This window comes from Polypterus senegalus, chromosome 8 (assembly GCF_016835505.1).
Source record: "Polypterus senegalus isolate Bchr_013 chromosome 8, ASM1683550v1, whole genome shotgun sequence".
NCBI classification, from domain to species: domain Eukaryota; kingdom Metazoa; phylum Chordata; class Cladistia; order Polypteriformes; family Polypteridae; genus Polypterus; species Polypterus senegalus.
The window spans coordinates 163,671,600-163,686,770 of NC_053161.1; the positions used below are offsets into that span (position 1 = coordinate 163,671,600).

The following is a 15,171-nucleotide window of genomic DNA, read 5'->3' on the forward strand; positions in this document are numbered from 1 at the left end:
GGTTTTGAGGTGGCCCATTGGTGCTCTTCATTCCTGCTTTTCATCTCAGAATTACCAGAGTTTCACAAGGACCTGAAAATGGTTTGACACTTCTAATTCTGGGGTTGATGCCTCAGACAGTGTGAACTCTTTACCTTATTATTTGAATGGTAAATCTGTAGTGTAAAATCTTTGTGGCCCTTCCCTAAATAATTCACCTCAGACATACCCATTGCCATACCTAGCATTTATAGGTTGAGTGAAAGCCTGTGCTGATGTATAGTTTGTGTGGTCCTGCCAGGATGAACTGGTGGCCCATCTGCATTTCACAGATTTATCTTTTAGCCTTAGAAGTCTTTTGGAATTTCAGTATGTTTGGCTTTTTACAATTACAGATTTGTCACTGATATATCTTTTTATAAGTCCATAGTATAAAAGGAGCCAATGAATGTGAAGAGGTGGGCACCACAGGGTATTGAGACCCACAAGATGAGTCATCTGCAGTCAGTCAATGGGAGGACACTGATGGCCTTATTGTGTAGCAGATGACATCAATTTGTGCATTGGCAACACCATCATCACCAAGAAAGTGAAGTGCACGTCTGTTAATAAACTTTGTTCACTTCTTATTTAATTTAAAGACCACACAGAGCAAAAACGTTGCCTTCAGACCTGGAGACATGAAGAGTTAACATGAGAAAGACCTGAAAGCAAAACACCAGGAAGTGAAAGGGGCTTACAATAGAGGACAATGGAGGGCAAGTAGCACCAGACTAAAGTGACAGACATGCATGTATGGTGAGCAGACATAAGCATTCAGGTGGATCACCATTGCGGGGACCTGGACAGTGCTAATAAGCTGACCCTGATGGTCTCTTACTTTGACTCATGATCTTCTTTACACTTCCTCATCAACTCCTAAAGTCGGGAGGACTTCTCCTCCATCCAACTCACCTGACTGCCCCCATGATGCCCACTTTCAGCATCCCAAACTTCACCAATCAAAATCAGTGACTCAGAGGAGTGCATCTAAAGCTACCCCACTATTGGTCCCGTAAGGGTTAAGAGGAGCCTGTCTGTGGAAATTGTGGTCAATGTTGTCACCCATCACATACAGCCTGAACAAATAAAATGTGTCTCCTCATGGTGGATATTAAATTTTGAGGCTGACGGTTTTTTAATCAAATTTTTAGCTAAAATTGCAACTCATTATGGTGGTCCAGCACTGTCCTCTGTCTCAGCAGTCATTACATAAGCAGCAGCAGTGAAAAAAATAGAGTCTAAAATCTACTGGTCTCTTATTCTTTTCACTCCCATGATTTCTGTTATGTTTACTGTCAGCTCCTTATTCCTACATTCTTGTCTACTTGTCATTTTGTTGTTTTTGCTCTTCTTTCTTGTCAATACCTGAGGATGTTGCCCATCTTTACATCTTCACTTTGACACACATGATTGATCTACTTGAATCAGAATTCAGGTAGAGAGAAGGTCTCCTGATCTTCATGTCCAAGGATATCTTTGGCCTTCTCACCATAGATGAAGGAGTAGGTAGCCCTAATGTCTCATTCAAAAGCTACAGACCTTGGAAAGAAAATTCTCTCCTCCATTCTAACATGACTCGGTTTTATATCTGTTTCACTTTAAGATGGTCACTCTCTACTTTCCACTATTCATTAATTCCTTCTCTACCGATCTAGACTCTCTTCCTCATCCTCTCTGCTGTCTTTGTCTTTCTTCTTGTAGCTCTTCTCCTTGCACACACTTTCAGTCCATCTTTCCACACTTAATTACTTGCCCAACTGTTCTGAAGAAGCCCACCCTCAAAAGGGATCTCACACTCTATCCTCAAGGACATCAGTAGTTTCAGTTCTCACCAATTTGTATTTTTGGACTCTGCTCCTAATTCTACAACCTCTTATTTTACAGTTTCTGTGTCTATTCCCCTTTGTTTTTATACTCCTGCATCCATCCAAGTTTTCATCCTACTTAGTCCAGTTCAGGGTAGCTGGGACACCATTGGGTTTAAAGCAGGACCGCACACTGAATGGCTTGCATGTTCCTGATGTTTTCTACACAGTTAGGACTGAGTTTTCCTCATTTTGTATTTGCTCTTGTTTCTTTTTAAATGGCTCATTTATTCAGGCTGCTGCTCCCCAAAGAGGACAATAGTGGAGGTGACATTGAAATGGAAACAATAGAATGAAAAAGAAGAAAAATGAAGAAGAGATCCTTGTGTCTTAAAGTGTTACAGAAGACCAAATCAGCACATGGTAGTGTCTGCTCAGTCAGATGTAGAAGTCAGGAATTAAATGCAAATAGGGACAATAAATCAGACGTGGAGCAGACAGGTTTAAACAATACTAATTATTGTAGATGAGCAGGCATTTTTTTGAGGTTTCCACTTACAGCTGGTCAACTTGTCCATGGTTTTCAGCAATACCAATTCTGCCCAGAATTCCCCCTTCTCCCAACCATTTTCTTAAAACTGGACAATCAACCTGTTATTACTCATGATGCTACTCTCGCTGGACTTCTGACCTTAGGTGGCTTTGAGAAAAACACAACTGAGTGTAAAGAAAAATCACAAAGGCCGTGAGGAAGACAGAGAGATAGTATGTGAAAGAGAGCTGACGAGATTACAAAAGAATAAAGAGAAGAATTTAGAGTGCATGGGTATGGGCGCTGTCTCTGAGGGTCAGTTGATCATCAAATTCAGTCTTCTCATGTGATGATATACACCTGCTGCCCAGTTCTGTTCAGCTGTGCCTGTAGTGACCTCAGGTCCTTCTTCTCACTCTCACCGATCCCATTAGCATATATCCTGTGAAGGACACAAATGCAAGTTACAAACGCCAGAGCATGGCACTTCACACACTGGAAAATCTACGTGAACACCCCTGAAGTAAACTTCCCAGCATTTCTCTCAGTGTCTCTGGTCATTTAAATCAAATGATGTGTATGTTGGACTGCCGGTCACTAAGTTCATTGACTAGCTGGGTCAAAATCCTCTGAAGTCTAGTTTTGCCATATATTTTAAAATGAAAGATATGACAATAACCTCCTTGTCCACCTGTTGTCACTTCCTGTGTCCACTTCCTGCCCCCCCTCTCTGTTCACTAATGTTTTTTCTCCATTATATTCTTTCCTACTTATTCCCAAATCTCTTCACTTTTCTCTCCAGTTCATCTCTTTATTGTTTCTTCTCATTTATCCACTCACCTCCCTGTTAACTGACATTTGCTTTCTCTTTGTTGCTTGTTCTAAATTACTCTGAACGCCTCATTGCTCAATCTGTTCTTGTGCATACTGCTTGCTTTCCTGGTTCTGTCACCACTCCTTCCTGTGTCCTTGTCTCTTTGTCTGTGGCTGGATTGTCATCTCTACAGCTAATGTCCTCCTTTTTCCCCTGTCCTTTTCTCTCTTTCCTTCTCACACTTCTCTTTTCTTTTCTCTCTTACCTTATGTCATTTCTTATTATCTAGGATGTTCTTTCAGTATATCTCCTCTGTCCATCTCCATTTACTAATTGTCCTTCTCCTTTCTTCAGTCAGGTCATGTGGTGTCATGTGGACTGTCCATCCATCAAGACGTCTGATGTAAAATGATGACCCATACACCCTCACAATGTTTACTCACCATAGTGTCTCTAATTTACAGTTTGAGTTCCTTAATCCCTCACACAGCTGAGTCACTCCTGAAACTCCCAGCTTATTATTGTCCAAAAACACATAAGTCAGCCTTGAGTGTTCAGAAGAGAATATCGAGGAGAGAGCTGAGCAACATATGGAGGTGAGACCACAATTAGACAGGCTGTAGAGATAAGGAGAGACCAGTGAGGGCATGACAAGGAACAAACAGACATAAGGGCAAACCACAGAGCACTTTTTTTTTTTTTTTACAAAGGCTGAGTCCTCATTGACTGTGTTGACTGTGACATCCACCCATAGTTAAACACTGACCACAACAGGAAAAAAATAAAAATCAAAAGATAAATGAAAAGATCATAAAAAACAAAACAGATTGAAGCATCCAAAGATTCCTGTATAGTGATATGCATATGAAGAAGAAATGTAATAAAACACCACCAGAACTGTATGGAGAAGAAGACAAGAAAATATCATGTGGTGTGAAGACTAGACACACAAGGATCTCTGTATCTGTCTTTCTTTCTTTAACTCTTTTTCAATTATTCAGTTATTTTTGTTCCTGCTGATGGCCACATAACATTAAAAGTGAGGAGCTCATCAGCTAAGCAGATTTGTGTTTTCTACTCCATAAATGCATTTCCTGTTTTAATCCATGCCTCTTTTTCATGTCTACATGTTGATTGTGTACATTTTAATTATGTGTGTGAGACATGTCAGTAAGAATTTAGCTGGACTGTCAAGAGGACAAGAGGAGTGATTACCACCTGTGTAAGGACAATGACTGATAAGAAAGGACCGTTTCATAAAGTCAGGACAGTCAAAGTCAAACATTGAAATTGTCACTTCAATCTATGGGCATTGTGATCATTCTCTCACTCATTTCATATTCATCATTCCATCCCTTATAATCTCAGTCTCAGGTCTCACCACATTGCCACATACATGCCCATGTTTCATGTGTTTCAGTTTTTTTCCTACTCATGTCATTCCACAATGAGACCCCTTTTATGTCAACAGTGTCTACAAATACACAGATAGACAGACAGACAGGCTTGGTCTTAGTAAGTAACATGATGACTACAAGCAGAGTTGTGGACATTCAAGTGTGTCACTGACCAGCATCTATAGACTAAAAAGGATAATAGAAGTCAAACCATGTATTGCCTGAATGCCTACAGATCACTTCACGCAGTATGGCCTAGTGGATCAGAATAGGACAAAGATGACAGTACAAACCCCAAAATCTATTAGCTTGAATGAACCACGTGAATAAAGTCATTGTATGAATGACTCAGCACTAAGAGTGAAAGACAGACTGGAGTAACAAGAAAGTGGAATGAATTGAAGCAAAATAATTAAAAATGAAATAAGGAGGTGGACTAAATTTACTGTTAGAAATAATACCAGAAGAGCAGAGCAGTGCTTTGTCTCCTATTCTGTTTGTGATTTACATGGACAGGATATGCTGGTACAGCTGGGGTTTGTAGTCTTAAAATTGCATCACTGCTTTTTGCAGACGACGTGGCAATGTTAGCTCCATTGGACTGTGAACTTCAAGATATACTGGGATGGCTTGTGAACAAGTGTGAAGTGACAGGGATGAGGATCAGAGCCTCCAAATCTGAGGCTATTGTCCTCAGTATGAGAAAGGGAAACTATCCTTACCGAATGGGAGGCGAGTTACTACCTAAACTTGAGTAGCTTGGGTTCTTGTTCACTGGTGAGGAGAAAAGGGATGGTGAGTTTGACGGAGGGATAGGGGTGCAAGCACAGTTATGTGGTCACTATACCAATCCATAATGGTGAAGAAGGAGCAGATTCAGGTCTGAACATACCAGTCGATCTAAGTCCTTAGCCTCAACTACGGTCATGAGCTTTGGCAATGACTGAAAAAATGAGATTGAGAGTATAAGCGGACAAAACGAGATTTCTCTGCAGGGATTATCCTTAGAGATACAGTCTTAAAAATGGTTCCATAATGGTACTGGATGGTCCTTAATGGAGTTGTGTGTTTACTCATAGGACATTTGCTTGTCAAAGATCTATTTAATTCTGGGAATGGTTCTTTGCATATGAAGTTGGTTCTTTGTGATTTGATAAACTACCTAATATTTGGAAAAAAATCTAAATATTTAATATATGGTACGCTACCTAGCAGTACACTAACAGATAAAGAAAACCTGGACTTAGCCTGTGTTATTGTATGCAGAGAGACTCTCTTAAAAAATCAATTTAAAATCATGACCCATTAGTATTTCTTAAACATATTACAGATTCACAATAAGTGATACTAACTTATTACAATTGATCTAATTTAATTAGTTGGTCTTTTTCTCTTGTTTTGTATTCAGAAGAGCCCAGCAGGATTTTTTTTTTTTTAATTTATTTATAAGACATTTAGAAATATTTCTATTTTTTCTGAAGCTTTAAATGCTTAACTCTCTTTTGTTGTTCTCCTATTGTTTTCCCCTTTTCCTGTGTAGTTTGCTTCCTTCATTTAACTCTAACAGTGACAATTACCAACAAGCAGAGCAGACAAATGGGATGATGAAAGCTGTAACTACTTCAGAGTCAGACTCAGTAATTAGTGAATAATTGATTAACCGGAAAAACAGAATGAAAATCAGGAATACATTAGGGTCAACAATAAAAAAAAAACTACATATTCTTCTTATAACCAACTGTTTAATACATTTCAATAACAATTTAGAAGATTTGTTTTGTAATTTCTACATTGACCCCAAAACAAAGAAACTGGGAAATAATGATTCACTTATTAGGCTAGGGAGTCCAATGAAAAACAGAAGTTGGTTGGCACAAAAACCTGCAGCCACAAGGGGTCCCCAGGACACACTTTGGGAACCACTTCCCCATGGCATCACTCTGAAGAATCAGCCTGGCACGTTTATTTTTAAGAGTGTAGGGTGTGAAGCACCCAGGAGAGGCTCAGAGTACAGCCATTGATCCACTGCACCAAGAGAAGCCAATTGAGGTGGTTTGGGCATCAGAAATGGATGGCTCCCAGACACCTCTATGTGAAGGTTTTAAGGGCACTACCAGCTGGGAGGAGACTCTGGGGAAGACCCAGTGCTTGCTTGGTGGATTATATCACCAGATGGCCTGTCTTAGGATCCCATTGTATGAGTGGGAAAGTATGACTAAGTTAATTAATTAAATAAATAATACCAGAAAAAGAATGATCAGATCAATAGGAAGGAGTCCAAATTACAAGTGTACACTTAAAGCCATTAGTGACATGGACTTCACACATTTGGATGATCTGATCACTTGTAGTTTTGAAAATGAGACAATCTCAGTTGCCAGCAGTATATGTGTAGAGCATTATGCCTATGAAGTTTTATTAATAAGTAGAAGATTACAATTTATCACCTCCATGCAATTCGAGGTGCAGTTTGAGGTGCAGCAGATATTCCTGACTAATAAGTGAATGTCTGAGGTGGCAAGTAATTTAAATTGTCATTTGAGGACTCTTGGTGATTGCTGTGTTCACTTGAGCTTTTTAAGATGTCATTAACAACTGGGAATCTCTTTGCACCTTTATTATGCACTATAACATTATTTCTTTTTTGCATATTACTATTAAATCTATTGATATTCACTTTGATTTTTTTAACCATTACATGCCTGTAATTTGCACACCAGGTTATTAATTATGACTATAACAATTCTATGTTCTGAGCACAGTGAATTTATTAAATCCTCTAGAATTACACTTTCATTACAGACAGTACTCTAGACCAGTAGCTGCAGGTTTTCATTCTGACCATCTTCTTAATTAGTGCGCTGTTTTTGCTGCTAATTAACTTGTCTTGCCTTAGATTTAATTGACGTGATTCAGACCCCTTAGTTGTTTCTTTTTCCTTAATGAGCAGCAAAACAATAATGAGACACAAAACGAGCTGCCACATGACCAGCTAACCTGAAAATAAATAAAGATGAAGGTCTCGGTCATGTCGGTCTGCTCAGGTCACCAAAACATCTCGACGGTGGTCTTAGAAAAAATAGAAAACCAACAGTCTGCTGTGGTAAAATGAGACCAGCAACAAGTCATGATATTCAATAACGACTTTAATTAACAGCAGGAATTGACTTAGTAGGAAACTGGTTGGAGTGAAATTGGTTGAAGTGAAATTGGTTGGAGTTTGACTTTCCCATTTAGCTGGTCATCTCTCAGCTTGTTTCACATCTCATTTCTGTTTGGCTGCCATTTAATGAAGAAACAAATCAATTCAGAGGACTGAATCCTTAAAAAAACAGGGCTATTAAAATGAAGGGAAAAGGAGTTAGGAGTTGATTAGAAATAGGGTTAGAATGAAAACCTCCAGCCATTGCGGCCCACCAGGACCAGGTTTGGACACCCCTGCTTTAGACAGTGTGGCAATTTCTAATCCCAAAAATCCATACTTATCAACAGCAATATAAACCCCTAGTACATGCTGTGGTGATAATATACATAAGTATGCAAATTCTGTAGATGGCAGTAGAGTACCAAATCAGAAATAAACGATACATACAGGAGGTGCTTTGCCAGTGAGCAGTTGCTACCAGTACTTGCACAGAGTAGTATAGAACTTAAGAAAGGTATTTACTCTTGCTGTATAATTGTAATAAAGTTTACTTAAATAACCCACAGTTAATTTTGTTCAACTAAGCAAATAACACATGGGACCAGAAGTGGTTCTGCGAAACAGTTCCAGAACTTTCATTCAAAGAAGAGTCCCAAGGTAATTGTGAGATGCTGAAGAAAGGAACAAAAGCAGAGTTTAAAAAAAACAACACCACAGAAGTACAAGTAATAGTTAAGTTAGAATCTGAAAGTCAACATGGAGAGTGGCCACCTAAACCTGAACCTATGAATTAGACCAGGAATGTGGATAGGGAATGGAATGTCCTCAAATGGTATCTCTTGGCTTAGACAGCAAACAAGAAGCATGAAAAATTGTGCTGCTGCAAACAGTTACTGGACCCCAAGCAAATTACATTTCCATACATTGATGTTTGAACAAGCAGATGACAAAGAAGAGTTGTCAAGGAATTAAATGGAAAAAATTAAACTTATGAGAAGTTATGGCTTTGACATTAGTACTCAATGACAGGGAGAACTGTCCAATAATGTTTTTGAAGATTCACAACACAAATAATATATGACATTCTAATTGAAAAAATTGAAAGAAACAATACTGAGAGAGACTGATCTAACCATGGAGGGAGGAATTAAAATACACACACTGAGGAAATTATTAGGAACATTACATTAATATTGGGGAGGTCCTCCTTTTGCTCTCAAAGCAGCCAGAGTTGTTCATGGCATGGGTTACCACTCACTCACTCATCACGAAATCTCCCAAACCATGAGGATTTGGAACTTGAAATTTTGAATGTAGGTTACCCTTGGCCCGTAGGTGCTCGCTAAGAAACAGTTGTAAAAATTTTGTGGTCCAAGCGCGTTCTGTCTGTATGTCCGTCCACTTTTCATGAGAGAATTACTTAACAGATTTAGATCTGGCCGTTTTCTATAATTTGCTTTAACTTTACGGTTGATTTTGCGACTTCTCTCATCGTGCTAAGGTAGGACCTCGGTTCACAACCATAATTCATTCCAAAACTCTGGTCGTAAACCGATTTGGTCGTGAACTGAAGCAACTTCCTGCATAGGATTGTATGTAAATACAATTAATCCGTTCCAGACCATACGAACTGTATGTAAATATATATATTTTTTTGTTTTTAAGCACAAATATAGTTAATTAAACCATAGAATGCACAGCATAATAGTAAACTAAATGTACAAACATTGAATAACACTGAGAAAACCTTGAACAACAGAGAAAACTAACACTGCAATAGTTTGTGATATAGCGCTACCAACCGCTGGCTAAAAGCACTTTTTAAATGAGTTTTAAGCACAGGGAAAAAATGAACATTTGAAAAAATCTGTAATTTAATAAAACATCAAGAAAAATAACATTGCAACAATGCATGCTACGAACAGATCGATGGAAACAGAAGTGAAAACAAAATCAAGCCCAGTGCATTCTTTAACTGCCTTCCTACCTTAATGCGTCCAGCTCTCTCTCGCGCTGCCTGTGTGTCTGCATCTCAGGCTGCCTCTGTGTGTGTGCGCGCGCATCTCTCTCGCACTGCCTGTGTGTGTGTATGTGTGCGTGCATCTCTCTCGCATTGCCTGTGTGTGTGTGTGTGTGCGTGCATCTCTCTCGCACTGCCTGTGTGTGTGTATGTGTGCGTGCATCTCTCTCGCATTGCCTGTGTGTGTGTGTGTGTGTGTCTGTGTGTCAAGCTCTCTCGCTCTCTCTCTTGCTTCCTGAACAGGAAATGCACAGGGAGAGACTGAACATGTACAAACCGAAAGGGAACACGATCAGATACAGTGCCAAGTTTGTCCCGTTTCATTACTATGTATGTACTATGCCACTGGGTACCGCTATCTGTCTATATATCTATCTATATCTATATATATATACTGCTCAAAAGAATTAAAGGAACACTTTTTAATCAGAGTATAGCATAAAGTCAATTAAACTTATGGGATATTAATCTGCTCAGTTAATTAGCAGAGGGGGTTGTTAATCAGTTTCAGCTGCTGTGGTGTTAATGAAATTAACAACAGGTGCACTAGAGGGGCAACAATGAGATGACCCCCAAAACAGGAATGGTTTAACAGGTGGAGGCCACTGACATTTTTCCCTCCTCATCTTTTCTGACTGTTTCTTCACTAGTTTTGCATTTGGCTACAGTCAGTGTCACTACTGGTTGCATGAGGTGATACCTAGACCCTACAGAGGTTGCACAGGTAGTCCAACTTCTCCAGGATGGCACATCAATACGTGTCATTGCCAGAAGGTTTGCTGTGTCTCCCTGCACAGTCTCAAGGGCATGGAGGAGATTCTAGGAGACAAGCAGTTACTCTAGGAGAGCTGGAGAGGGCCATAGAAGGTCCATAACCCATCAGCAGGACCAGTATCTGCTCCTTTGGGCAAGGAGGAACAGGATGAGCACTGCCAGAGCCCTACAAAATGACCTCCAGCAGGCCACTGGTGTGAAAATTCTCTGACCAAACAACCAGAAAGACTTCATGAGGGTGACCCAAGGGCCCCATGTCCTCTAATGGGCCCTGAGCTCACTGCCCAGCAGCATGCAGCTCGATTGGCATTCGCCATAGAATACCAGAATTGGCAGATGCACCACTGGTGCCCTGTGCTTTTTACAGATGAGAGCAGGTTCACCCTGAGCACGTGACAGAAGTGAAAGGGTCTGGAGAAGCCATGGAGAACATTATGCTGCCTGTAACATCATTCAGCATGAGCAGTTTGGTGGTGGGTTAATGATGGTCTGGGGAGGCATATCAATGGAGGGTCACACAGACCGCTACAGGCTTCACAAAGGCACCTTGGCTGCCATTAGGTATCAGGATGAAATCCTTGGACCCATTGTCAGACCCTATGCTGGTACAGTGGCTCCTGGTGCACGACAATTCCTGGCCTCATGTGGTGAGAGTATGCAGGCAGTTCCTGGAGGATGAAGGAATTGATACCATTGACTGGCCACCACACTTTCCTGACCTAACTCCAATAGGACACCTCTGGGACATTATGTTTTGGTCCATCCAATGCCACCAGGTTGCACCTCGGACTGTCCAGGAGCTCTGTGATGCCCTGGTCCAGATCTGGGAGGAGATCCCCCACAACACCATCTGTCATCTCATTAGAAGCATGCACCAATGTTGTCAGGCATGTATACAAGAACACAGGGGTCATACAAAGTGCTGCGTACAATTTTGAGTTGCTGCAATTAAATTTTGGCAAAATGGACTAGCCTGCCACATAATTTATTCACTCTGATTTTTGGGGCGTCTTTGAATTCAGGGCTCTGTAGGTTGATCATTTTCATTTCCATCAAACGATGTGGTATCCTTTCGTTCCTAACACATTACCCAGTCTATATCAGTATAGATATCCAAGAGGATTTCTTTTTCCCCATTGAGATCTGATGTGTTTTCAAAGTGTTCCTTTAATTTTTTTGAGCAGTTTATATCTATCTATATATCTCATCCGGAAAGTATCACTTTTTCAGCGCATCACCTTTTCCACATTTTGTTATGTTACAGCCTTATTCTAAATTGGATTAAATTCATTTTTTTCCTCAGAATTCTACACATAACACCCCATAATGACAGCGTGAAAAAAGTTTGAGGTTTTTGCAAATTTATTAAAAATAAAAAAACAGAGAAATCACATGTACATAAGTATTCATAGCCTTTGCTCAATACTTTGTCGATGCACCTTTGGCAGCAATTCCAGCCTCAAGTCTTTTTGACTATGATGCCACAAGCTTGGCACACCTATCCTTGGCCAGTTTCACCCATTCCTCTTGGCAGCACCTCTCAAGCTCCATCAGGTTGGATGGGAAGCGTTGGTGCACAGCCATTTTAAGATCTCTCCAGAGATGTTCAATCAGATTCAAGTCTGGGCTCTGGCTGGGCCACTCAAGGACATTCACAGAGTTGTCCTGAAGCCACTCCTTTGATATCTTGGCTGTGTGCTTAGGGTCGTTATCCTGCTGAAAGATGAACCGTCACCCCAGTCTGAGGTCAAGAGCGCTCTGGAGCAGGTTTTCATCCAGGATGTCTCTGTACATTGCTGCTGTCATCTTTGCCTTTTTCCTGACTAGTCTCCCAGTTCCTGCCCCCCACAGCATGATGCTGTCACCGCCATGCTTCACTGTAGGGATGGTATTGGCCTGGTGATGAGCGGTGCCTGGTTTCCTCCAAACGTGACGCCTGGCATTCACACCAAAGAGTTCAATCTTTGTCTCATCAGACCAGAGAATTTTGTTTCTTATGGTCTGAGCGTCCTTCATGTGCCTTTTGGCAAACTCCAGGTGAGCTGCCATGTGCCTTTTACTAAGGACTGGCTTCCGTCTGGCCACTGTACCATACAGGCCTGATTGGTGGATTGCTGCAGAGATGGTTGTCCTTCAGGAAGGTTCTCCTCTCTCCACAGAGGACCTCTGGAGCTCTGACAGAGTGACCATTGGGTTCTTGGTCACCTCCCTGACTAAGGCCCTTCTCCGCCGATCGTTCAGTTTAGATGGCCGACTCTAGGAAGAGTCCTGGTGGTTTCGAACTTCTTCCACTTACGAATGATGGAGGCCACTGTGCTCATTGGGACCTTCAATGCAGCAGAAATTTTTCTGTAACCTTCTCCAGATTTGTGCCTCGAGACAATCCTGTCTCGGAGGTCTACAGACAATTCCTTTGACTTCATGCTTGGTTTGTGCTCCAACATGAACTGTCAAGTGTGGGACCTTCTATAGACAGGTGTGTGCCTGTCCAAATCACGTCCAATCAACTGAATTTACCACAGGTGGACTCCAGTTAAGCTGCAGAAACCTCTCAAGGATGATCAGGGAAAACAGGATGCACCTGAGCTCAATTTTGATCTTTATGGCAAAGGCTGTGAATACTTATGTACATGTGATTTCTCAGTTTTTTTATTTTAATAAATTTGCAAAAACCTCAAGTAAACTTTTTCACGTTGTCATTATGGGGTGTTGTGTGTAGAATTCTGAGGAAAAAAATGAATTGAATCCATTTTGGAATAAGGCTGTGACATAACAAAATGTGGAAAAAGTGTGCGCTGTGAATACTTTTCGGATGCACTGTACATTAACTAAAGGATTAGATTTAATAAATGTTAAAATGTACATCTTGTTAATTTGAAAGGAAAGGGGATGTGGTGATAACATAAATAAGCATGCCAATCCTGTAGATGGCAGTAGAGGCCTAAAGCAAGAATAAACAATATATAAAGGAGGTGCTTTAGCTATGAGCAGATGCTGCCAGTACTTACAGTACACTGAGTAATGAAGAGCTTAAGAAAGTTATTTACTATTGCTGTATAACTGAAATATTTGCTTAAAGAATCCACAGCTTTACCTTATATAAAAGCACAAATGTCATGAGTCCAAGCAGTTAAGTCACACTGTAGATGGCTATGAACAATGGAGGATGAGATTTTGTTGAATCTTAATGCTAGTTTTACTCTAAGCACATTTGAGAAATGTGTGAGCATTGAATCAAATAAGCGTTTAGTAATGCAGGCAAAGCCAACAGCAGCAGTCTTATTGATCATTAAGTATATTTTGTGGCATCCCTGACTCCTACATAATGGCAGTTTAACAATCATTATAATTATAGCTGCTGTTTTTATTGGATTATTATTTAGGCTGTAGTTTTACTTTGTTTCCTTTTAAGCACATTTGTTTTGTATTTTAGAAGTAATAGACAAATCAACATTCTAACAGATTAGGATTTTATGTATTTGAACATATACATGTGCTTTTATTGAAACAGAAGTAATCCTACGTTTATTAAACTCCTATGTCAAAGTAAGGGTAACACACCTGTACATGGGTGGAGTGGAGAGCACCATTTATTGCTTTGCCTAGGTCAGCAAGAATACTCAAGTCACCCCAGTGATTGTGGGTTTCTAATTTTCTTGTTGGCATCTCCATCATAATAATTTCTAACCTTTCAAACAAAAGTTGGCCTGTTCAGTGCACTTGACAATAATGATGGACTCCATCTGAGCTTTCTGTCCACCTGTGGTCACTTGCTCTGTTTCACACCTTACGGTCTACACTGACTTCAGTCATAATCCTGTCACCTCTCCTCCCTTTAAGCTTCTTCCTATATCTGTGGGCGAGCGGTCATTTCCACCGTTTCTACCCACCCTTTGTCCTGTTCTTCTGTCTATCCATCTGTCAATCCTTTGTTCTCTTCTTGCAGGTCTCCTTTTCTTCTCTTGCTATTTGTTTCCTTCTCATTTGTCTCCTTGTTGTTACTTTCCTACTCTTCTTTTACCTGTGTGTCACCTCAGTCCAGCACCAGTTATCCACTACTTATTAACTACAGTCAGCTTTTTTATCCTCACTCACAATATTTTTACTTCTTATTTTGTTTTAGTGACTTTAGAGATCAGACGCAATAGAAGTGTGAGGGGGAACAATGAAAGACAGGAACAAGGACAAGATGAAATAAAGAATGGCCAGGCATTGGACTGTGGGGGAAAAAATCTAAAACAACAGAATTGACAGGGCAATGAGAGAAACCACTGTGGGTGAATGGCTCAGGGTCACATTGCTGTCTTTATAAATTTAATTGTCTGTGTCCACCTCACATCCATTTGTCCATCTGTCCACATGGAACACTGCAGTCTACCCTTATTAAATGTAGCATATTATAGATGTTGAACATTCAAGTTAAAGTCATAAGAAATAAAATTTCTTAAACACACACACATATGTTGTTCACTCACCTTAGTTTCTTTAATTTGCAGTTTTCACTTTTCATACCCTCACACAGCTGAGCTACTCCTGAATCTGTAATGTTGCATTTGCTCAGGTCCAGTTCAATCAAATGTGAGACTGGAGAAGACAGGAGTGAGGAGAGAGCTGAGCAAATTCTGGAGGTGAGACCACATTGAGAGAGGCTGTACAGAAGAAG

General features: G+C 40.4%; 1 protein-coding gene across 3 annotated transcripts in view; it reads right to left on the reverse strand.

The window, feature by feature from the left end:
• Positions 1-2,576: 2,576 nt before the first annotated feature.
• The window catches only part of LOC120533249 (NACHT, LRR and PYD domains-containing protein 3-like), a 57,889-nt gene continuing 45,294 nt past the window's right edge, over positions 2,577-15,171 (reverse strand). For all 3 annotated transcript variants that reach the window (XM_039760034.1, XM_039760036.1, XM_039760035.1), the window contains 3 exons: positions 14,984-15,157; positions 3,616-3,789; positions 2,577-2,800 (listed from right to left, as the gene is read on the reverse strand). In XM_039760034.1, the coding sequence (XP_039615968.1) occupies positions 2,701-2,800; positions 3,616-3,789; positions 14,984-15,157 (448 nt within the window). In that variant the 3' untranslated portion in view covers positions 2,577-2,700. The remainder of the gene's footprint in view (positions 2,801-3,615; positions 3,790-14,983; positions 15,158-15,171) is intronic.